The following is a 25771-nucleotide window of genomic DNA, read 5'->3' as shown; positions in this document are numbered from 1 at the left end:
AATTGAAAAGGCTTGTGTTTTCTAAAGTTTTTTTGTTTGTCTGTTTTTTAAGATACTGAAACAATAAAGCACACCTGGAAGCACACAAATTCCAAACAAATAAAAACAAAAGATACTGCTACTCCAAGGGGTTATATTCATGCCTTGCCTAGTGCTGATCACTAACACAAAACAAAGAACATCATAAAGGCCATGACCAAAGCCAAAAAAAAAAAAAAGAGGATCCAAAGTCAGCCTCTCAGACCTGTATTTGAGGACCTCATGAGGTAGGTTATTTGCAAGGCTAAGCATTCAGCAACTTTTATTGTACTTTTCTGATCATGCAATTGCCTTTCTCCTGAACAAAATCTAACTTTTCTCCAAATACTAGCACAAGCCAAGAACTCCCACTAAACAAGGGTTAATGCAGTGCTTATGAAATCACATTAACATGATTATAGAGGGACTGTGACAACAGTTTCCTCAATTTGTAACAAAAACAGTTCTCACCGGACACAGAGGCGCTTCACTATAGTAAGGTGTGCTGTCCAGAAAAGCATATTATAGAAATATGCAACATAAGCTTCTTCCAACCATTTGCTAAAGCATTGCCTCTGTTTCTACATCACAACTTTCAATTCATCACGTTCAGGCAATGAACTACACTATGACCACAAAATAAGTCTGTATATTTGCAAACTGAACTCCTACAAAAGTAGATTAGACAAGTGAAAAAAAGGAATACCTCAATATATCTTACTGATCGTCTGCGGAAGCGCTATACTGTGACTTACTTTCCAGTGATCCGGACTACGTGTAGCAGTACAAATCAAAGGACATATAGCTTTCCCTGTTATTAAAAATGTTATAACAGCTCAATAACTGCTGAAAAAAATTATGTTGAAATGAAGGCAAAGAGCATGGATGGATGAAAAATATTCCTCTGACAATGTTAATGCCCAGCATCTGACAACTACCTTTGGCGATCTTCATCTTATATACTTTAAGTTTGCTGCCAGAAGCTGGTAGAGTCCACTAGAAATTTTTCCTTTAAATCATTTATCCTGTATGCATACAGGTATTAAGATAAATTACAAACCTGGGAATGATTGCTTGAGGTTTCAATTTTCTCTTGAGACCTGTCTCTTGCTAGTTTGGCAGCTTCTTTTACTTCTTGGAATTTCTCTGCAAACTGCAAAATGCATGAAAGATATTTATTAAAATGATATGTGATATGTGTCTATTCAGATTACTATCTTTATATGGTACATAGAAGTCTAAAAGTGCACAACTAATTTTGATCATTTTAAATTGTTGGCAAGAAAAAGTATTTTAATTTTTTCATTAATTTTGCATTAAATCCAGGGCAGGTGTCTCCAAAAATAATGGCAGTATTGCTTCTAGAAGAGGGATGGCATCTTCATAGTTCCAGGTGATCTTAGTAAAAACCCATGGAGAAAAAGGAGCTATTAGTGCATCTTTGTTCAATTTCTTCTTGTTTATTTTCTCCTCCTCCTCTGTTTCACTGGGTGTTGATAGTCTATTAAAATTTAAAGTATAAAAGAGGTAGTTTTAGATAAAAAATGATCAAATGGCTTCTGTTCTTAAGAGTAAGTCAAATTAAAGAATGCAAATGAGTTCATGAGATACCTGCAGGACTGCAAGCAAGGCATTGCTGAGAAGAGAAAAAGCTAGGTCTGAACAAGCCAAGGGCCCATATGTAAACTTGGCACTTTTTGGTCTAATTTTCTTATCACTGGCAAAAATAAATGCAGAAGACTTCAGAAAGAGAGAAAGCTTGAATGCTTCCTGTAAGAGGGTTATGTCAAACTGGGGTAGGCAGGGGAAAGTAAAGATAAAGATGAAAACTAATTATCCGATTTTTACAAGTCGCTGTAGGACATCTGCTCCTAAGCTAGTCTGGCATTTTTGAAATGTCAGTACTATCCAAGCCATTGGGTGTTGCAGGGCTTGCACCACAAGCAAGGTTTTAAAAGGAGGACTGCAAAGATGAAAGAAAAAAGTCAGGAAAAAAAAAAAAAACCTAAGAAGTGTCCACTACAGGAATGGGTAACTTCCTCTTTCTGACAAAGCAGCTTAGTCTTACTTGCCTATATTTTGAGGAACTTGAAACACTAGAAAGGAAAGACACCTTAAAAGTTCATATAAATAGATCTCTTTCATTGCACACTTCCTGAATAGAAAGGATTTCCATTACATACTGCACTAATTCAGATCACTTATAACAAAGTTGTAAATAAGAGCAGGGGCAGGGGGGAAAAATCACACTTTATAGTTAAGGAATGGGAAGAATCATTTTCCAGTTGCTAATCTTATTTTCTATCTTTTAGATTTCTGGCTAAAATTTAGCATGCTTACTCTCAGTAAAATACTAGGACTATAAAGACTGATAAAACTAATATTTTCCCACAGTTCTAAGAGAAATGTGCATACGTATGTGGAGGTACCTCTATTCTTTATAAACACACAGAACGGAGATCACCAACAAATATCTATATATCAATACAACAAACAAACAAATATCTATATATCTATATATTCTTAAATTCCACTGGGCGCACGCACACATTCGCAAAGCCAAGTGAAATTTCAAGTGTTCCTTACGGAGAGCTGTGGCCTCCAGGCTGTGATAATGCTTATGAAGGAGGATTGAGCTCTTGAATCCAGCTGCCTTCTACCCAACAGCTGAAATTGCATATGCAAAGTGTTTGCTATCTATTGGGATGTGCAGTCAGCACACAAGTGATTTGATTATCTTTGTAGCACCATAAAGATCATTAGGAACAACTTCATTACCTTTTGGCTTTGAGTGATTTAACTCAACTTTTATGTAAAATATATCTTCTGCTGTAACACAACATCTATAATAAACTGATTATTTCTAAAACACTGTGTCAACAGCAAGTTCTATGCTTGGATTTTCTGCAAATGCTAAAGGGCTATTTTGAGTCATTCTTTTACAATAAATCTTTATGGGCAAGCATGAAAAATTTATGAGGGTTCTTCATGGGCTATATGAAATATGAAAAGACAAAAAGAATTGGAAGTCATCTATCAAATTTGATTTTTGCAACTGTCTTCATAAAACACACAGGACTGCTCTGAAAAATAACGTGAGCTCAGAAGAAAAGGACATTTTCCACCAAAAAAAGGGTACACAACTAAACAAAGCTTATCTTTAATACAAAACTGATAATGATCTCATTTCACACCAGATGTTATTAATGCCTACAGTTTACCAATACATTCATTTAATACATTTGCTTTTAGAAATAAGTACCAGCAAGTGATTTTTTCACCAACTTAGAGACAGATATTCAGCTTTAAGAGCCAAAATTAATTCTTACTATGGTTACAAATGTAAAGACCCCTGTAACAGAAACTGCAGTGAAAAACTGTCTCTATTTGTTGTTTACTCCATACATTTGGAAATAGTCAGTCCATAAAGAGTTCTGCTGTTTCTTCTTTATTATTCTTAGCTAATTAATACCTGCTAGATTTTACTAACAGTCTATTTCTGAAAGCTACAGAGGTTCACTTGGCTTGTTATGAAATTAAAGCCTTTCACTTGATTATTCTTCTTTGTGCAGAATCACGATGGTGACAGCCTAAACTTCATAGCATTACCCCTGCTAATTCCTACAGCAACAGGCAAGGCATTTCTGATGGCTCCGAGATCCTACTGCCGCTGGTGACGGAGACGGCACGGCCACAGTGTCTAACTGCTGGCAGAAAGCAGAGAGACACTTTCTTGCCACTAACTGACTGTGTTATGCCCTGACCACAAGTAAATGACAAATAATTAATATTGAAAAAATCAGGTGCCATCTCCAAGACGTGAGCTGGCTTTGCGCTATCAAACCATTACAACAACAGTGAGTGCTTTTTAAATGTGAAATTCCTGGTTAAAAAGTGAAGTACACTTCATTTACTAAAGGAAAACATGGTAAACATGGTTTCAAGGGGTATTAGGGTGTGTAAACATCTGAAACCAACTAAAAAATCATCATGTTCTTTCTCCTTACCATCTTTACTCCCTTCATCCTTGTCCTTGGGCAGACAAAGCTACCCCAAATTAGCAGACTAAACAGCGCTGCCACACGAGCCCCAGCTTCAACAGCCAGTCATGGACTATATAGTGCATTTTCCAATGCCCTGGGAAGCTGTGAGACCAAGTCGCAATATGGAAAAAATGTGTTGCTCCCAAGGCTTGTGAAGCTCTTGCAGTCTAAGGATGCTGCAGCACATGAACACTGCATTTGATTATGAATCTTAGCCAGTGAAATTTAATGGGCACTCAAAGATGCTACTGTATATTGCACACATTATTTAAAGGTTGTTCAAATCTGGAGACAGCTTGTCACCCAGAGAAATATACACATTCAAGCAGACCTTCTTAACATTTTATACTCTAAGAAGCATTATTTTCTATGTGTAAGTTTTAAGCCCCTGATCTGGCATTATATTTTATTTCTCCTACTGACAAATCGTGCCAGTGTCAGATACATGAAGCAGCTGCTCCCACTGAAAGCAAGCTCATAAGTATTTCATCGCCCTCTCCCTTTGCAGGAAGGCCAAGGCCAGGAGACACAACGGTCACAGCTTGCGAGCGCTGCAGTCCCCTGGCTCACGGCCCACATGTGGCTGTTGCAGGGTCCCCTCAGGCCTGCAGTCCCAGGCAGGTCAGGAGCAGACAAGACTACTGACTCCAAAAAGCGGCTGGTAATTTGCACTAGCGGAACTGTGCTGCTGACAGCGAAGTCCATCAGATGGATGGGCCAGGCTGCTTATGTTTAACGCTGGGCAGGTAGCGCACGCGTAATATGCACATGCATAAATCAAAATTAAAGGTCCAGCACTTCCCAGATGTTGGATGCAGTTGCGTTATGATGTGCAAAGCCTGTTTAAAGAAACTGAGAAACCTGCAGGAAGCTACATTTCCTCAGTTTCTCACTCGTATAAATCAACATCCCTATGCCCTCACCTACCTGCTGCTCCTGAGATTGCCGTGTCTGCGTCAAAGTGTCCTGAATGACAGCAGAAATTTTAGTTAACGGCTTCCTGTGCAAAACACATCACTACTTTCACAGCATCAGCCCAGACACACCAGCAACTCTGCTTGATTTGCCTTTAGCAGCGTGTGAGTAATGTCTGGAGACCTTTCTGACATGGGGCTGGGAAGGAGGGAAGCAGGGGACAGCGAGTTCCTGGGAGAAGGAAGAAGGACCCTGATGAGGACATTAATTTTAAGCACTGGGATATTCCCAATCAATGCGAACAGTAATTAGGTTACTAGGTCACTGTATGCAGTTTTCATTAATGGCTCATGTTTAATTTGAACTGCTTGTCCCTATAGGTATGGATTAATGCCTAAATATCTCAAGAGAAGCAAAGTATTAGAAAGAGATAAAATCTTTTATTAGGCCAACCAATATTCTTAAAAATGCACAAGTTTTCAGGTGTGCTAACCTCTTCTCATGTCTCATTATTATTCACTGCTTTCCACAGACATTTTTCGGAATTTTTTTTTAAGCCAAGACTATTGATCTCTGGTTTAGAGGAGTTTTAGTGTGTCCTCCCAATTCCTGATTAAAAGCTTCAATTATTTCCAGTAAAGCTGGCAAGCTTTTATTTATATCTTTTATAAAAGCATAATGACATCAGCATAAAATGAAACTTGATTTTACTATTCCCAGTACACTCATACTTCTGTAATCTCTTCATCATCCCTGATCTTTTGTACTAATGGTTCAATAATTAAACTGAGAAGCATGGATGATAAGGGATATCTTTGTCCCATCCCTTTGAATAGTAGTAATAACCCAGGTTTTCTAACATTTTCTAGATAGACAACTGTTAGATTTTTTTTTAATTATTATCTTGATCCATTTCTCAGAAGTGCCCCTTAAACCATATTTTTCCAGCATTCGGACCAGAAACAGGCTTTCTGCTGACTTTGAAAGCTCTTTTTGCATCCATAGGTGAGAAGGCTGTATGAGGCAATAGGATCCATCTACATTTAGCAGATAGTGCAGTGCAAATACATCTGCAAACAGGTCTGGAGGGTAAAGCAGCTGGCGGAGGACCCTGCACCCACACAATGTGGGTTTCACTATGGGTTTACTGCCGATTGGCACCAGTCTGGCCACATGAACATTAAAGAGCTGCTGCAGGGCTTTCCGAGATCAGCATTAAGTTTATTTTAAGTATGTGTTTGGACAGTTTTGGAGACAATGGTAAAATCTCTCTGATTAGGAGGCAAGGAGCTCCAAATGTACATCGTGCCTGGCTGCCCCGTGCTTGGCTCAGCGCCACACAGCCCCGCACAGTGCACATTTAGTCCCCTCCAGGACCCAGGTACACGGAGTCACCTCTCATACTGAAGAGGAGCGATTTCTGTGATCCAAGATTAAAAAAATACTATCTCAAGGTGCTAATTCTTTCATTCGTGTCCCAATGTTACATTGTAGCATGCTTACCTGTTACTCAAAACAACTATATTTCCCTAGGTCCATTTTAATCCTCCCATATTCCCATACTACTTATTTAGTTGTTACAAACACCTCTCTCTCACGGGAGTGAAGAATGTGCACATGTGAAATGAGCAGTCTTCTACATTTGATTAAGTCTAAGTACCATAAAGTGTCACCATCACCAGGATCTCATTTTTAAAATAACAATTTTGCGTGTGTTTGATTGGGTGACCTTAACATCCCAGGACACCAGATTATTGCCACAGCACTTCTATGGACATTCCAAGTCCCAAAATAATTCTACACGAAAAGTGAAATATGCTTTGCATTAAGAAATACTTGCAAAAAATGCAGCTTTTTGGAAAATACTGTTCATACAACATGTAATTCAACTCATGGAAAGGTTTTCCTTTAATTGCAATGGTCTGCCTTTGCTATTTTAGACACTACAAGAAACTTCTTGTTCTCCTGATTCCTTTCAAATCAAAGCATGCAAGAAGAGAGCAACACAAGAGATTGTGTACCATGTCCAAGGACACAATGTTTAGTTAACTGATAAAACCTGGTGCCAAGTAGCCATGCTTAAAGTGTCAACTATGTGTTAGATAAGCAGTGCTTTTTACTGCATGAACAAACATCTCGACTGCTTGATGAGCATTTGGCAAGACTACTGCTCTAACAACAGCGAATGTATTTTGAACTGCTGGTTATTCATTACATGAGGTAGCTCTAGACTTCACAAGCCTGACACCATAGCAAGTCCCTGTTGAAAGGGAAGAGTTGCATTGATACCAAAAGCATATTTGGGGTGTAGCTCAAAGGGATGCTGGCTCTGACAGCAAACTTGGCTTTTCCTGGCTCCTCTTTCCCACTTCCCTGTCATGAGTCACCATCATCTGTTCAGTTCAGTGACAAAACAGCTTTGTGTCTGTGCTGCAAATGAGGTTACTGAGCTGAAATGCCAAAGTAGTAGTAGTAGTATTTTAACCCACATCAGTTTATCAATGCTACTGACAGACTGGCCCTACGAACAGTTGTATCGGCACAGCTGAGGAAGACAGCAAACTGCAAAATGAAGGCAAAAACAAGCAACAGGGGCTGAATACTAATTAGCTGGTTTAGCCATCAACAGCAGCAACTCATCAAAATACAGTGCCACTTTCATCTGAAATTACCACACAGGCTGGGGGAATAGCGAAAAATACTATAAAGTTCAGATTTTTTTCTGGAAACGTCTGAAAACACAAATGCTTTCAGCCAACCTGGGGAAGATACCATCAAGATCACTTCACCATAACCATCATTAGTGATAAAATTTGATTTATAGTTTTGACCATAGTTTGCAATACTGCCTGCTTCTATATATACAGACACTAGATAATTATAGAAAGTGGTCAACTTGCACTGACTAAAATGAAAAGGACTTGCAGAAATATTCAATTTAGAAGAGATTCCTATCAGATGGGTATGTATGGTTCCTAATTCTTAAGAAACGAGACAGCCTTTTCAGAAGTAAAGTGAGCCCAGTTACCTTTGTCAGCTGCTGTTCAGAAGAAAAGCCCAAACCAAATACAGTGTTTGCTCTGCTGTCCGCCCACTGGCCAAATTTCTGCGATGTTTTAGTAAAGGTCATATTAGGTGTGATTGTGCTGTTTATGATCACCTGTTTAAAAACAGATCAAAAAATAATTAAAAAGCAGAAGTCACACTGGAAATGTATATCCTAGCAACAATATAATTCAGAGCAATTAGCAATCTAAATTTGGAAATTGCTGTATTTATGAAGAATTCTCTCCCTTTATGAAACAGTTTCATAGTTTGTCTTGATTCAGGAATTTTTCAACTTTGTCTTCTTTTTCCAAAGTACTATCATGGTCCTACAGTTAAACGCTGCTGCAGGAACTTCACTGAAATGGCAACTCAAAGAAATAGCAGGGACACAAGCCATATTTGGCCTCGGCCTGCCACAGAGAAGGATGCCTGAGACACATCAGACAAGGAAAAAAAACTCAGAATATAAGAAGAATGGGATAGCTTATTTAATAGTGGGGTTAACTTGGGAGGGTGGTAAAGGGCATCACTAGCAATGCATAGGTAATATCAAACGTGGGCCTCTTCAGGATAAAAGTTCTGCTGCTCTTACACAGGTTAGCTAATACATATTTCACTACTAGTAGCCTCAAAAGCAACAGTGGTTCGTCTAATTAAAGAAACGGCCAACAAGAGGAAGGCTGTTGGGATGAGGTCCCTGAGGAACTTAGTGGAACAAGCATAAACTGTAATCCTACAAAAAGGAGTGAGATGTGTGTCAGTTCATTACCAAAAATCTTAGCTTTCTTTTCAAGATACATGATTGCATGAGTCTAGAGACTCTTTCCCTTGGAAATGAATTCCTGCACAACGTTCTTTCTGCCAACAGAATAGGAGCTTTCTTTAGTAATGCATACCATCATTTCCAATATGCAAATTATGCAGTAATTAAGCCAAATCTGTGGGACAGTTTAATTAACATGATCAGGAAGTATCCTGGCAACGTCATTTACTATGTATTCCAAGCAGTTTTTTCCTAAGCTATCATTTACATTTAGCAAAAAGTGTGAATTAAATTTACCAGAGAAAGATCCTTATTTGCCTCCTTCCCCCTCCCTGACTTCTAGCCTTTGTGCCAATACTTTTATCTTCTTTCTTACAAATTGTTCTGCTTCAGTGGTTCTCTCTTTTTACATCATCACTTTCAAATAAACATATAATTTCCTGCAATTTGCAGTGGCATGGTTTTTGCGTCACCTTACAGCATGCAAAATTAATTGATTCTGAAGGAGTCTGAAAACACTCCCTCTGAAAGTTTTACCAAAAGGATCAAAACAGAGCAGGCGGATGATAGTCATAAAGAAGTTGCTTTCTCTATGGAAAGAATCAGGACAGTAAAGGGTGAGAGGTGATACCTCAACCAGAGCGGCCAACACAGGGGATCTATAAATGAGCTTCCAGAGCGGGACACATTTTTGCAAGGCTGGCTCATAGCTGGAGGTATAAATAGAGCTGCCCAGATACACCCTTCTGTAAGCAAGTCACACAACAGAAATGCAGTCCCTTTAAAATCTTCCACCTGAAAGGAATCAAAACCTAAGTGCAATTTCAGATATTTAAACTACAGGAAAATTAAAACCTTCCAAGATTTTACGTATAGTTTTGACAATTCAAAGGGAGTGTGATGATATGAGGATTGTATGATACAACTAAGTCACAAGAAAGGGAGGAAAAGCTACTCATAATAATTGGGATGTTTTCCAAAAACTTTAAGGAAAGTGCTATATGTATATTCCTTCTTTAAAAATCTTACATCAGACACAGGAACTACTTAAAAATGTTTAACTTGCCAAGTTACAGAATTTATTTTAGAAGTTCTGAAATACCCTGAAATTTCAACTGCTAAAAGTATTACTTCAGTCCGACCGTGCATATCAAATTAGATATCTGTGGAGTAAAACCAATAAAATGACCCCTTTTACTGAAAGGCAAAAGCCTTATTCACTGGAAGCAGACAATGAGAACAATAAATTTCTTCCATACCTCCTATAATAATCATTTACTAAATATATATATACACATACACATACATATATACATATATATATATATATATATATAAAACACACCAAAGATATTTTTTACACCCCAGTCCAATAATGTGAAACAAGGGATAAAGGAGTAATAAAGTCTACAAATTGTAAACCAAGAGACATCTCATTTAGCAATGAAACTAAAAAGGTTAGCTTAGCACCTTAGAGAGTAATTTTTTCTCCAGCCAGAGCCGCATCCCAGAAAAGGTTGTGGTGATCAGACACCTTCAAGAAATTGACAGTTCATCTGTTAAATTTATAATAAGCTGCAATTAGTGAAACTGCCTGGAAAGCGGCTCTGCCTTTTTTTAACCCCCCTCCTCTGCCAGTCAAGCACTTCAGAAATCCTGTGTTCCCATGGACAGGTGGAAACCTCGGTGAAAGCCAAAGAGATTAAACCAGAGCTGCATGGAAATGGCTCGGAGCAGCCGGCCCCTGGCGGGGATATTGTGCTGCCCCATCTTCCCTCCTCATCCTCACCCTGTCAGCTCCTCAGACGAGCAGCAAGACGCTGTTACATTAAATTTCAGGAGTATTTAGCCTGCAGGTTCACCCAACCTGTAAATCTAGTAACCTCTTATGAACAGAGATGCTACTTTCTCCAGGGAACAATCATGTCGGTTGTATTTAGGAAGGGAGCACGAGCTGTTAAAAAAGCATTGAAAAAAAGGAGACAACTGGCATTGTTATTTCAGAGAATCATAAAAAGCGGGGCTTCGAAGGGGCCCTGACAGGTAATTGAGTCCATCCCCTGGCCCAAAGCAGGATCAACCATGGCTACGCCAAACTGAAGGAAAGTACTCCTGGCAACGTCTTCATCTCCCTGCCCCGACACCTCTTGCCTGGGCAGAAAACAGGGGACGCATTTGTGACCGCTGCAACAGGAACGTTCAGCCAAACTGGGAAAATCCTCTTTTTTGGTGAAAGAAAGAAACAGAATTTTCAAGCTTCGAAGGAAGGACAAAGGTGAGAGAAGCAGTGCAGAAGGGGAAGGTCACTGATTTAAAAGCTGTTCCTGACACAGTGAACTGGTGGGCTCTTCTCCATCCCTAACTTCAACCTGTTAGTCTACTCGGTAAGAAAAGGCAACCCACCAATTCAAATGTGCTCTTACAAACTAACTTTGCATTCGGTCCTCACTCATTTAACACAGATACGATGGAATTCCAGCTGCCTCAGAAAACTGAATAAACTCAGGAACTTTTATCCGGGATTAATGGATTCAAAAGCCAAACAACTCTCTAATCAAATGTGATCAGTCCCTGAAGTGGTTAAAGAGTTCTCCCTAAAGACAAAGGCAAAGATGAGCCACAATATAATAAGCACCTTACAGAATAATAAACTCATTCATCATACTGACTGAGCTGAGTTGTCTACATGTGGTTAAAAAAAAAAAATCTGCCTTTGCTCTCATCTACATGCAAGTGCATCAGATGGTGAACATTCCCGATACGGCTGCACAAGCCAAACAAAATCTCATACTAATTTTATTTCCTTTGGGGGAAAAACAACCCTGATAGATATAAACTTTCATTTAAAGATGACACAGAAGAATTTTCACAGTACAAGGTAAGGCTACATCAACCAGAAATGACTCTAGACATTTAAAAAACATGCCAGGTATATTCATCAGATAAAAATGAATGCAAATAAGCTGGCATACAACATTTGTACAGTATAACACACCCATCTCACTGCCTTCCCACGGAGAGAAACTGCCAAATAAATCAAGCAGAGAGAGGTCACAAGGAAACCTAAGTGTGTAGAAGAAAAAAATGTATTAGCAGCTCATGTTGCTCATAATATATGAGCAGTGTACATATATACAGCCAGCTTTTGTTTTAGGGGATGCTAGTGTTAAAGGACTGCCAGTATTTACAGGGTTCCCCTTCCCAACTCCCCACATCACAGGTATGTATTACAACATTGCACTAAGGGAGAAAAAGTCAGCCTATCTCCCTATGAAAATACATTTTCTCAAGTCACCATTTTATTAACTGAAGGTGGATATGAACGTTAGCTGGCTGGCAGGACAGACGGGCCGGAGCTGGAGGAGCCCGCTGGGGTTTCGCCAGCTTGGCTCGGAGCAGATGCCCTGGCAGCGTTGGCCGCAGCTCACCAGAGCGACAGGAGGGACGAGCAGAGACGAGAGCAAGCTCGGCTCCGCGAGGAGGAGAAAAACGGTCACAGCGGGCGCTTGGCAGACCCAGCAGCACGCTCGAGAGGAGGGCGAAGGAGCGAGCGGGAACGGGTCAGAACACTTCCTCTAATGAGACAGCCAAACGGGGGATGAGTCAATTCACCCAGACCTATTCTTATTCCAGGACAAGTGTGCCAAATTAGGAATTATTCTGGAATTTCCCCTTTAAATCACTTATTATTCTGGAGTAATTTCATCTCTAGAAAAGCCCTAAGGCATGAAGCCATAGTATCTATTCATTAAGTAGTCACTACATCAGCTAGAGAGCAAAAACCTTCCCATTTCATTTTCACACCTCTGAATATATGCTTTCCACTTTGCAGCCCCTTGTGAAATGTAATTTCCCCAACCCACCAGGCTGCTAATCTTCAATAAAGATGTATCTCAGTCTAAAAACAGAACTGAAAAAGGAAGAAGCTGCCAATCCTGTGGCCACAGCTATCACAGGCTCAGCAGGTTCTTCCAGCTCATCAAGTAAACGCAAACCAGAAATGCTAGCAGCACCGGATATGAAGATGAGGAGGCAGGGGTGGATTTGCAGAGAAATTCTCCTTCCGTCCCAAATGTTCAGCAACTCCTTCATGGAACATACCTAGCCACGTTTCCATGATTTGTGCTATCCTCTGCTATCTACCATCCTTTGCATTTCTGCTGACAGCTTCAAGACTTTCATGTAATGTCTGCTCACCAATAAATTACTGGTCTAAGGAAAAAGAAGCTGGACATTACACAGGAGATATTATAAAATAAATTTATGCACAAAACATGGCAAATTGTTTCATGATGAAGGTGCTAAACTCTCCATGTTGTCTCTTTTCAACTAAAACCAGAAAGCCACTGCAACCTGAGGTCTTTTCTGGCACCTGAATATTGGATTGCATCAACATTTTACCTGTAACCCTGTGATACTAGATTATCTCCCTTCTAATCTTACACAGCCAGCATGCACACACAGTGTTAATCAAGACAATGCTATTTAAAAGAGAAGAAAAAAAAAAAGAAAGAGAGTGTGTGCTTGTGTGTATGTGTGTGTGTGCACGTGTGTGTGCGTGACCTTTTCTGTGGCCACCTACCAAAGTGAATCAGGAGTAGCACAAAGACAAGCTCACAGCAATGTAAGAACTTACAGATGAAAGAAGGAACAGCCTTTGGCCAAAACAGTGAACCTGTAATACAGGGGGATTAGAGATAGCTGTTTTGCAAATCAGAGCCAGCAGATGGGATCAAATCTTTCTCCCCACCCTTTTCGTTAAGGCTTTGTAGAAGGTTCTTCAAAAAAAAAAAAAAAATCACAATCACAAAATTCCCTATGGCCTGGGAAGAAGAAAGCAGCAATTGCACTTGTTCTAGTCTTGGTTCATCAGCAACACCTGACACAAGTGGTGCTCTACTTTGGACAGGCTGAGGGTATGGATTAATTTGAATAGAAGCACTGTAACCACATGTTAAAGGGCATTTAATTTCTCAGTTTTGGTGTTCCTCCTTGCTCTTCTCCATCACTTGTGCATAACTGGGTGCCTCAAAAGACAGAAAAGACAGGTGGTGACAGCAGAACATCTGCCACCAGACTCCTGCTCCAGATACTGATCATGTCAGCCCTACGTAGCTAGCAAGCCTGGTCAGCCACTTATTTTCAACAATTTCTGTTCTCTACAGTTAATCAGGAGGTTAGCTATTTCACCCATCCATGGATTTTAAAAGCTTCCGTAACCACATAATTTATTTCTGCTACATGAAAGAGTAGAAGCAAGGGGAACTATAATGACTCATATGCACTGTGCATAGACAGTAGGACTCCTTGGAAGCCAAAGAGGACTTGCTGCAATCCAAACCGTTTACTTCTCAGCCTGAACTCACCCTACAGAAATGTGACCACCTTTCATGGATAGACTATCTTGTACGATGCTGCTGCTTGCTTTGTGGGGAAAGGGGCGATTTCTACAATCGTACATACCTTTCCTTCCTAGAGATCCACCTTGCATCCACCCAGGATAATTCAATGAATGATGTGGTTCATTTTTAATCCCACATTCCAATAAATCAAACAAAAACCTTTATGCCTTACATTTGAAAGTGGCTCTTAACCTCTTTTCTTAAGAGAGGTGTAAAAATAGACACCCCCCAATGAAAAGACTAATAACAGTTTTCCCCTGGTAAAATATTTCTGTTATAAAGTCCTCATTGAGAACCTGTCTAAAAGAAACAAAAGTGGGTTCATGATTATGTGAATTCTATTAAGTAAATCTCTTGCTACACCTACTCCATTGTACTCTTTTTCTTCCCAAGGTAATTAACATCTCTGCAGAGTTGGTTTCCCACCTCCTCCACCCAGTCTAAATCTCTAAAATCTCCTATTTTTGCTTTGACATCTGACTAGAATTTTTTTCCTTTTAGGCACAGCACACACATCCAACCACCCACACGATTCAAAGCACCAGCAGCTGTTTCATGAAGGAAATCTACAGTGAGGAATTTCAAGTCCTCTATACTGGAAAAAATTATTGCCCAGGAATTTCATGCAACATTTCATAAAATATATAAACCTATATATTTGTGTATTATTTAAAATTAGAAATCTTTTTTCTCATGTTTTCAGAGGCAGGGAGAAGAATACAGTAGAGCCCATTTTTTTCCTGGTGACTAAAAATGAGGTGGGGGAAAAGGCTGCACTTTCTTGCAATGAGACACAATAAAAATAATACATAGCTACATCATACTCATGCTTTGGAGTATTTAATAAAAGTACATTATCTTTTCTATAGCCTTATAATTTAACTGATCTCCTATAAGAAGCATTTAACCACTGATCATTTCTACATCCCTAAAGCTCTATCCCAACAGCCTTCATGCTCACTTCAGCATGAAGGCCCCTATGCAGAGGTCAGAAATGACTTTCTCAAGATCCCAGCTTGTCCAAGCACATGCACATCAAAACCAGAATGAGCTAAACCAGGAATGGATGAGCAATACCCTCTAAAGACAAGGTTGAGATGATGTCTGTGAAGCTGGAACCAGCAGACTGAAGCAGGGATGTAGGAAGTGAGCATTTCTCTGGGGACAGAATGACAAGACCGTGGCAGTGTTGCCCACTGCCCCTGCTTAGAAACCTTAGACTGGACATGGGCAGCGTGGGAGGACAGCAAGCCTGCAGCAGTGGACTTCATCCTTGTGGCTTTCTTCACAAACACTTGTTAGAACTCAGGGCCCACCCTGGCACCCTAAAATGCTTTTTCTGACATTGAAAGATGATTTGGCTCAAAAAGGACCAGGTTGGGCTGCGTCTTGAACACTGCACGAAATACAAGGCTGGTATTCAAACTATCCTTTCATGCCTCCCTTTCCTTCTGTCTTAAGCATCACTAAAGATCCCTATCCCAGTAAAACAATGTCCCCCACATTGCTGACAACACTCGCCTTCTCGCTGGCCTTACCCTCAGTTGTTGTGGTGGGGGTAATGCTGGGCATGACTGCATCTCCCTTCTTGCTCATCATACCAAGATGGGAGAAGCTGTGATGAAGACATTTGGTGTTCACACCTTAAGTGAGCGGTCAGCAATGAGATAGCTTATTCCTTCCTCTCTAAAATCTGGAAAAAACTGTTCCTTGGCATGAAAATGTCCAAGGAAGACAGATAAGCTATTTTTCGGAGACGACAGTATCTATTTGGCATCTTCTATAGCATCTAACAGTGGTCACTGTTAGGGGACAGTCTGAAAAGTACAGCCTGGTCTAATAACACCTAGGAGCAATACACTAACAACTGAAGATAGGCTGTATCTATGAGAAAACATAAAATGATATTCTTTCTGCCTCTGCAGAAATGCCCCATTCTTATTTTGCCATTAGAAAATATAGCCAGATGGAGGTTATCTAAGGCTCACACGATCATCTTGTTCACTCCTCAGGGAGAATCAGCTTTGGACTTCATCTAGTTTTTAATAGTTAACAGTCATTTACAGTATTCATCGTTTTCCATCTAATGACTATTGTGCCACTGCACATGACTCACAATCCAGAACTAAGGAGGAAGCAGTGCGTTTTTTTTTTTGTAAAACTGGGAAAATATTGCATCAAATCGTTTGACGCTCAAATTTTAAGAATATGCAATACGGTGTAGTTTATTTATAAACTCCATCTGGCATGACTTGATTAGCATGTCTGATACATTAACTTTCTGAGTAGGGATTTCCAAGTATTATATACCTCTGGCATTGCAGCAGGGTGAAAAAAGAAACAAATAATTGATATAGCTCTTTTGCTGGAAAGTAATCCTTAGGACTTAACAAAGCACAGCTTACAGAAACTGTTCTGTATTACTTTCAGTAGCTGAACTTAAAAAAGAGGGAGTAAAAATCTCAAATTAGGAGACAAACAACTAACCAGTGCTGCATTTATTGCAATTCTCGACAGAAGTTCCTAATATAACGGAGAGCAGGTTCTGCTTCTCTGAACAAATCAAGCTAAGTCCTCCTGGGAGGAAATTCTTGGGCTTTCCAGCTCAAGAAGGCAGAACAGGGGCTCAACACAGTCACCTTTGGGAATAAGGTTTCCATTCCTCAGCCCTCTTATCATTTCTTTTTGGAAGAAAAAGGTAGCACAATGCAAAACCTGTAACAAAACCAAGCCCCACCCTGGTCACAGAAGTCTGGTGAGCTGATATGAAAGTGTTTACCATATGTGGGAAATTTGCCTATTTTAATCCCATCCCACAGTTTTTGCTTTGATCATTAATGAAATGCAACAGATAAGGAAAAGCATCTGCAAACTCTACCATGTTATGTCTATTTTGATGATGCTATGAAAACCTTGATTTTTTCCTCAGTTTTCACTTGATAACAGACATGGGTTATTTTCACCAAAGATTTGTTAGAGAGTCTTCAAAACCTCTGCTAAGTTCAACATTCATGACCTGAAACAGGCACGTTTTGCTTGATTCCAGGTTTCATTACAATAACATCATATGGCTTAATTAACCTTTTTGGCACATCCTGATACCAACATTAATACTTGAGTCTAGCGATGAAAAAAACAATTCTGTGAGAGGCAATTATGTACTGAAACAATTTCTTCGACAGGGCTTTTCCAAGACATTTTATGGGGAGGTTTTAAAAAGGGAAAATTTATCTGGGCCAAAGTTTCTCTATTTGCCGGTACGTGATGCCATTAGAAATTGTCTGGCATGGATTTTTAACATCTTCTTCTTAAAGAGTAGCAAACCAGGCCCATGAAAAGGTTTCTGCAACATCAGTCTCCTGGATTCAGTTGTGTGTCCTTTTTGTACAGATCCAGTGACATACAGATGCACTGTATATTTCAGCAGAAAACTAGCCAGATAGGATCAAACTGAGAGGCAGATGTGGTTCTGTTCTTCTGTCACATACAGCTGTTGCCAGCACTTTGTTATCTGCTCCCCTAAGCTTACCAACTGGCTTCTGAAGGATTTACTTCCAGAAATAGTCCAGACAATGAACTGAGAATTTTTCACATTTGGAAGTTAATAACTTGGAAAGAGATTAATATAGAAACATATAATTGATACGAGTTCTATAGCTCCTTTTTTTTTTTTTTAAACCAAAACACATCTTCAGCAGATGATCAGGACTTGTGGTTGATGCAGTCTCAAGGGACACTCTCAAGGGACTGGCCAAATTTCCTGTTATTTACTTGTTCCATTTCCCAGCTTGTGGCAAGTTCTCTTTCACTTACAGCCCTAGGTCTTGCTTATGCAAACATTTTTAATTTTTCCCTCTGTTCACAGCTCATCTCCCCTGATATTAGCAATTCTGGAATTACCATTGCAGTTAAGCTGTAACACTATTTTTCCTCTGAACACTCAAGACCTGTCTACACAACCACACCCAACATTACTAGCTCTGCATATCTAAACCAGTCTTAGCAACAGCTGAAAACTCTCTTGCAGGCAGAACTCTAGGCAATACACTATCTTCCAAAGTATTAAATCCTGCAGCTCCTCTTAGACTGAATTTCTGAATATTTGATATTATCTTAAGCAAATAAAGGATGATGCAGCTGGGTAGTCTCATCACTGGCCAAGAGCTCTACTTTGCCTTTAGTGATCCATTTCTTCATCACCAAATTCCAGACAAAATGTTCTCAAGTTATTTTAGTATCTGGAGAGAACAAAATCTCAAACTACTTTAGTCAAGCTGAGTACACCACAAACACAGGTAACACAAAATATTTTAAGATCATTGTGGACTGTTATTTTCATTAATTTTATCCACTCTTATTTCAAAGATGTTGTTGAGAAAAAAACTAAGTCTTGGGCTTTATAACAGAAGGACTCACTGCATACTTCTGTGTGTGGACCCCACAGTTAATTATGTGGGTTTATTTCCTGGTTGCATCTGTCCTGCTTCAGCTTCCAGTCACTACCTTGTTGTCTCGTTGGCTACTAGATGATTAGAAGTTTTTCCTAATGTGGCCATTGTAATGCCAACATTCACATTTCTGTTTGATACACCACAGACTGACCTATTTGCGTCTCCCCAGGGCCAAATTCGGAGTGCAGCTACTCAGGCACACAGAGCATGTTAGGAGCATCTGCCCAGGCCAGCAACCTGTGCCTAAAATGGCACCAAGATCACTCATCTGACAGCAGGTTTTCCCTAAATTGAGAGTCCTGTCTGAATCCTTTAAACCAATACTAAAAATCTGGAAGTTGCATTCACCACAACTCCTCTAACATCCTTAAGTGAAATCAGAAAGTAGATATTAAAACCAGCACAGTAAAATTATTAATTATTCCTTATAATTTGTTTCACTATCTCAGTTAGAGAAAGAACAAGTTCCAGTTTAGGTTAAACTAGAACGCTGGGACTCGGCATAGGACAGATGTGCTCCTGCTGTTCATTTGTTCATCGTACAAAATGAAGGAGAAGTTCGCTACAAAAGCGGCAGCTGCCTCTCAAGGAGCCCAATCCAGCTTCATTATTTACAACAACAACGAACCCAAAAGAGACTCTGAAAAGCAACCAGAGCCTCTTCAGGCACCTTTCAGAAAGTACTTTGTTCAGCGCAAATGTTACTAGAACGTGCATCTCGTACACGAGCATCTTTCCTCTGCATGTGCTAGGAAATCTTAAGCTGCAGCAGCCTCCACTGCAGCTGCCTTACAAAGCAAACTGTTCTGGTGAGAGCAGGCTAGAACAGCATCAAATTATTTCAGAGAAGTTTAATATATACATGCAGGCATTATAATAAGTACTTTACCATTGAGACAGAGCAGCTATCTGTATCATATTTATGTATATATAAAGATCATAAAGCCACAACTAATATGCTTTCACTTAATAGGCATCTCGCCGGCATAAAAGCAACAAGATGTTTATTACAACATACACACAAATTATGCACACTGGGAGACAGGATTATGCTTTAAAATTATATTTTATACAATGTTTTTATAGCTCAAAAGATGTTCTTCTCTTTTATGTGTGGGGTTAATTAGTTCCATTGGCTGGAATTACTCTTTTATGGTTCAAATATTATCTTCAGCGCTAATAATCATGTTGAAATTTGTTCCAATAGTTCATGAAATACTTAGCATATTATGATAGGGGTGAAGAGATGAAGGTCATCAAATACATTCAATTTTCTGTATCACAGTACTCAGCTAGTCCAGTACTGGAAATCTTTTCTTATGGTATATTAAGGTTTCTGTTGTGGACAAATATGGACAAAAAACCAGGAATATTAGATTGGTCAACTTGGACATGGACAAGAACCCAGCAATATTGGATTAGTCAACCTGGAGCTCCAGAGGTCAAAATCTGTTCACCTTTCCACTGGGTTATCCTAATGCAGATTCACTCCTGAGCTGGGATATGCCTTTCGGGTTCTTCACACAACAAGAAGTGTCACACACTGTCTTCCTGATGAAAGGACCTTTTCATGCTGATATTCAGTGACAGAAGAATAGGTAATATTGAGCTAGTGCTCCTCTTCTCCCATTTTATGGTTGATGTTCTTTCTAGGACAACTAGAAACGAAGCTGGCAGCGATTTCCCATCCAGTCTAGAAGAAACAGCATGAAGGGCAAAAAAACATGGCAGAAAGTTTTGAAAAAAGGAATATCCATCTCAGTTACTCATCAGAGGAAAAAGCTTTGAGAAGGTGGAATAAAAAGTATTTTCTGCTAATTTAATCAGAGTTTACCAAAAGGGCTTCTCCGGAAATCATAGTCCTGCCAGTACTGCAGTCAACAGAATAATCTTCAGGGCAAGGAACAGGGCCTCCCTACATCTCCAGATGCACGGGGCCGCGAACTCTGACCCACATCAGCACCAGGCTCTCCCACAACGCAAAGAGCAGACAACAGTGCTGACAAGCAATGACAATAAATAAAGCTAGGGTAATACAGAAAACTAGGGCAGGCAAAACTGGAAATAAAAGAATCTCTGTCCCTTTGACAAAACACACATATATGCTCACCCACACCTTTCAAAATCATAACGTTTAATTCAGGATTTCTCTGTACACATTAAAAGAAAAAGAAAAAGCAGCACATCACATCTAAAGTCACTTTTAAAGTTATTGTACATTCCTTTATCTTTTGCAACCCAAGGCTATAAAACATCCTCCAATAATTTCACTGTGAAATTATTAAACCTGAAAACGTAGGTCTTAAGTGTGAATCCCATATTGCCAGCTAAGAGTATGGCTGGCTTCAGCCAAATCAGATGACCCAAAACTCAGCTGAAAAAAAAAAAACAAACGAACCCACAGGGACCCTATAACATATAGCTGCAGCAAGTCAGTCACAACAGTAGCAGGGCTGGGAAGCCCTTTGCCTTCTAGTAATCTGTTTACAATGGAAAAAAATACTGTGAAGCCTGTAAAAGTCATGGAAAGATGAGAGTTCACATGGTAGAGCTGCTGTAGTCACATCAGCTGGAGGACTACATTAGCTAAGCATGACTGTGGGAACCTCCTTGCAGGACATACCTCCATCTAACTCCGCTAGGAGAGGATCAGGTGAACTCACATGGATATTCTAAATGTAAGACAGAAAGAGGTGTTGTGATTGTTTCCATTGCATGTTATTGGGAATCAGATCCACCAGGTCTTAGAGGCACAGTTAAATGCTCGAACGACAACACAGACACCTTGCAAGGTTCACATTGCCAGAAGCTTTTTTTTTTAAGTCATCACCAAAAGTTTTCTAATATCTAAATCACCTGATAGATTTTTCCTGAGAAAGAGTTGATATTGGTTGATAGAGTTGATATTGATACTGATAAGGGCTGATTTTAGGTCAATTAAAAAAAACCCAAAAAACTATCCAAATGAAGAAATTTCATCCATGTTATCACACCTTGCAATTTTTTTCTCCTATGAAAGGAAAGCTCCTTAAATCTAAGACCCACCTTTTGGCAAAATATCCTAGAATATTTTTAACAGCTATGTCTTAAAATAATTTCAGTTCCATGGGTGAAGAAAATTATTTGTTTTGAATCTCTGAATACAGTAATGCTAGGACTCAGAATTTCCTATAAATGTACCTGGGAAGCCAGCCTCCATTCATGAGAACAAAAAAGCATGGTCGTGAAGTGGTGCAGAGCTATTAAATTAGGTAGCAATTAGGACTGGTACAAGAACTGAGAAAGCCAGAAATACATCAAACATTAGTAGATTTACACATCACCTGTTCTTACCTCCCTAAATATCTGCTACAGACTGCTGCTGGGGCTGAATCGTGGGTACCCCAGACTGCTGGGTCCTGCTCAGCATAGCAGCTCTGCCCCTGTAAGCTTCATTCTGCTCTCAAAATCACGTTGTCCCTTCTTGGTATGATACTCACTGACATGTCCTAGTATGCGGGTACATGTTCCACTTAGCAATCAAGCAGCTTCATCACACTGTGTACTGTATTCACTTTGTGGAACATTATGTGAATACTGACTGGCCAAATTTGGCCCATACTCTTATTCTTACTAATTGCAATTTACTTCAGAAATAGACCCACTGAATTTGCTTTCCCAGCACAACAATTTTTCTGGTTATCTCTTTAGTACCTTAACACAATTATGTTCAACTTAGCTGCTGATCTTCAATATTCAAGGTAAATGTTAGGTAATAAACTGTTTTAAATGATCTAACAATTGGGAATAAGTGTCAGCCAACAAAAATTTTTCCCTGAAACACAAAGTCTTTGTTTCTATATTATGTATTTATCAAAGTTAGTCTTGCCATCTATTCATCTTTCTAACCCCTGATTTTAATTTTTTCTACTCATCTGTCTAAGCAGCTCATGGAAGTTACTTAAGACTGGCATCTGAAATGACTCTTACTGTGATGCTTTTCTTTGTGGCATAGATCTCAAACGTCCTATGGTTTATTGCTGGATATTAATTTTAAGCTAGTTTTATGTTCCCTGTTGATAAATTATTTCTCAAAAGATAAAAATGACGCTGTGGAAATCAAAGGTTCTGTAGACATATAACATTTGGGGAAAACGAGGGCTGAAGCTTGTTTTTGAGGTGGACTAGGAATTATACTCCTTTCTCAATACTCCTTTCTCAAATTCTATATGGAAACAATAGTTTCTTATCCTTTCCCCTTCTCCTCTATATAACTTGGAAAATACCTATTTCCAATTTCTTAAAAAATAAAAAAAACCAACCTCACCAATCCAGACACTATCATGCATTATTCCAGAGGAAGATGGCAATAATCAGTCTGAGTAATATTTATGCTCTCAAACTTTCTTTCCCACTCTAAAAGGCAGAATAACGTAGGTCAGTTTTAATGAGGAGCCTTGTGTGTGGCTTTCCCCGCACACTGCACAACAACCTGGCACTTAGGAGTTCATGTTCTCCCTGCGCCATCACCATACTTTGTCATTTTTCAACAAGGCTGACTTTTGCCCACAACGCTGAGGACTTTCATATGGCAAAGTCTCTCAGCTGCCTCATTAACTCTGAATCAGTGTGTGCCCTTGCATTGCACAGGATTGTTGCCTCTAGCATTCATTATGCTGCAGTTTAGACAGCCTCTGGCTAAAAACTTTGTAAAACATTATGATGAAATTACTTTCTTGACAACATACAAGTCAATTATAATGTAATTAAAAGATATATTAATCTATTCCCTTGTTTGGCAATAGTATCTTGGTTAAGATCATCCTGTGCATACTTTTATGGTATCTGTGAAATTTTTTGCTATAAATTGCAATCTACTGTTCAAAGCACCTGTTTTTCTGTGAAAGATGTAGCAATTGTAATATCTGTAGAATTAAAGTGGTACAAGCTATTTCGACTCCAGAGTCTCCACTTTTCAGTGCTTGACTCCCCGAGCATTTTGGTAAGTGTTTTTGTTGTTGTGGGGCTGGGCGGTTCTGGGAGAAACCTGGCACCTGGAGGGCTACACTGTCCTCTGGCTGCTCTCCATCCCAGCAGACTCCTGGCTTTCAGCATGTGCTTCTCATAATCCCTCTGCCAAAGAAAGACTGAAATTCCCCTGCATTCACTCTTTACCTTATTACTTCCCGTCCCACTTTCCTCTTTGATGCAATCTCTGTCTTTGCCACCTCTGCACGTCCCAACCAGGCCCTTCTGTTCTTTTCCACAACTTGCCAAAACGATCAGAAACTGAAGTCAGTGCCCCACTGCGCAAGGCAGCAGAGCACAGCAAACTTCAGGCCCCTCTGCCAGCCACACTTGCAAAATGATTTCCCAATATTAATGCCTTTAAACACAGGTGCTTAATGGTTCCTCTTGATCTCCACCTTCAGCCCATCACTCCCAAAACCTCCAACACCCTCCTGCCCTGGGGCAGCCCCTGTGCCACAGGGCTTGAAGAAAAGGCAAGGGACCTCCCTGGAAGGAGAGCAGCTGCTGTGGAAAGAGAGGATGGGGCTGAGGGATGGGGACTGTGGCCGCCCCCAAACCTGGACCTTCCCGCACCTTTGAGGACAGCGGCAGGAGCCTGAACAAGCCACTTGCGCAACAAGCACAGCCCATGAGGTCGGTGCTACATCAGAAGGATGCTAAATATTCATTAAGTTCTCACTGCACAGCCTGCCCCTATCGTCTGGATGACAGCAGCACTAACGGGTTTGAGCAGCCCTACGTTCTTCTGCATATTTGCAATTCAACACGCTGCCCAGAGCAACATGTTGAATCCTAAAAGCAAAACAAAGCTTATGTAACTGAGTAACAAACAACATTCAAGCGAACTGCCCTGTGCTCTTGAACATTTTAAAATATTGGTATTGTTGCTATGTAATGTCAATTTGATAAGGTAAAAAAGCAAACAAACAAACAAAAAAACCCTCAAAACACAAAAAGGCACCCCTGCCAAAACAGTTGCCTATGAGTTGTATTTAAATGTGATTTCTCTGCAAGCATTGCAATGTGCCCCATACATATATGTCTAAAAAAGCCTGTTAGAACAGCCATCTTGCAGGTAAAACAAGGATGGAGAGTTGTAAGATACATACTCTTCATCACCACCTTCCTTCTATGACCAAGTGCCTTAATTTACTTGAGCTTCAGCTATTTTATCTTTAAAGCAGGGATAATTTTTGCCCACAGTGATGCTGCGAAGCTAATCTGTCTGATATTTGCCAACACACGAAGGAGCCCCTTGGATGGAAGACTGTATTCTAATAAGTGAGATGTAGGGAAAGCAAGACCAAACCAACAAATGCTGTCTGTATTCTTGCTCACATTTCGATCAGGTTTCATTTGGGCTAGAAAAGTAAGTCAAAATGCTAAACAATAGTTGTTTGTGGGAGAAAAATCAACCCTTCTCATTAGCTGAGTACACACATCCTCCTTTTTCCAAGTCAGCACCTTTAGGACTCTTAAAATGGACAGGGAGGGTAACTAGAGATTCTTTAGAGGCAAGCTTGAAGACAGCATTTCTTCTTAACCTGCTCCTTAACTAGCGAAAAGGAATAATTCATTTGGAAGCAATTGACTCTTTGCTCAGAAAGCCCCAGGGGAAAATTTTAATTGCAGGAGGCTCACCTTCTTCTGGGACATGCTACAGCGAGGGGTGGTTGCCTTTTGAATGTCTTTCAGGCAGATTAAGACACAAAGCTTGGATGCTTATCCTGTTCTCAGTACCTGCTTTGCACTGCGAGGCAGAACTCTGGCTGTAGGCATGTACTGCCCTGCCCCTGCATCCTCCCCACGCACAGAATAATTACTTTCTTTTCATTAATTAGTTGTAATGCATGCATGCACATACATAAGTCAAGCAATCCACTGCTGACAGTACAATAGTTTTGGCTTGGAAGTAATGCTAGCCTGGGTTTTCAAAGCCGACAGCCCACTACTACCATGAGCAGGAGAATTAGCTAGGCATAAGCAAGAGCTCTTGGTAAGCTAAGCTTTCCCTGCAAGTTACACGGGTTGCGAGTGTGCCAACTGCAAACCAAGGCACTTTGCTGCTGGTTTTAGAAATGAACACACCAGCAGAAACAATGTAATGATGGTAATATATTA

The 25771-nt window shown here is 39.9% G+C and overlaps 1 protein-coding gene across 2 annotated transcripts in view; it reads right to left on the bottom strand.

Moving 5' to 3' along the window:
• The window catches only part of HOMER2 (homer scaffold protein 2), a 60916-nt gene that overhangs the window by 9690 nt on the left and 25455 nt on the right, over positions 1-25771 (bottom strand). For both annotated transcript variants that reach the window (XM_067305767.1, XM_013957247.2), the window contains exons 3-4: positions 8005-8136; positions 1079-1171 (exon numbers count right to left, since the gene is read on the bottom strand). In XM_067305767.1, coding sequence (XP_067161868.1) covers positions 1079-1171; positions 8005-8136 — 225 coding nt within the window. The remainder of the gene's footprint in view (positions 1-1078; positions 1172-8004; positions 8137-25771) is intronic.

Source organism: Apteryx mantelli, chromosome 15 (assembly GCF_036417845.1).
Source record: "Apteryx mantelli isolate bAptMan1 chromosome 15, bAptMan1.hap1, whole genome shotgun sequence".
Classification (NCBI taxonomy): domain Eukaryota; kingdom Metazoa; phylum Chordata; class Aves; order Apterygiformes; family Apterygidae; genus Apteryx; species Apteryx mantelli.
Note: the sequence above shows the minus strand (reverse complement) of the source record. Positions and strands in the feature narration are given on the sequence as shown.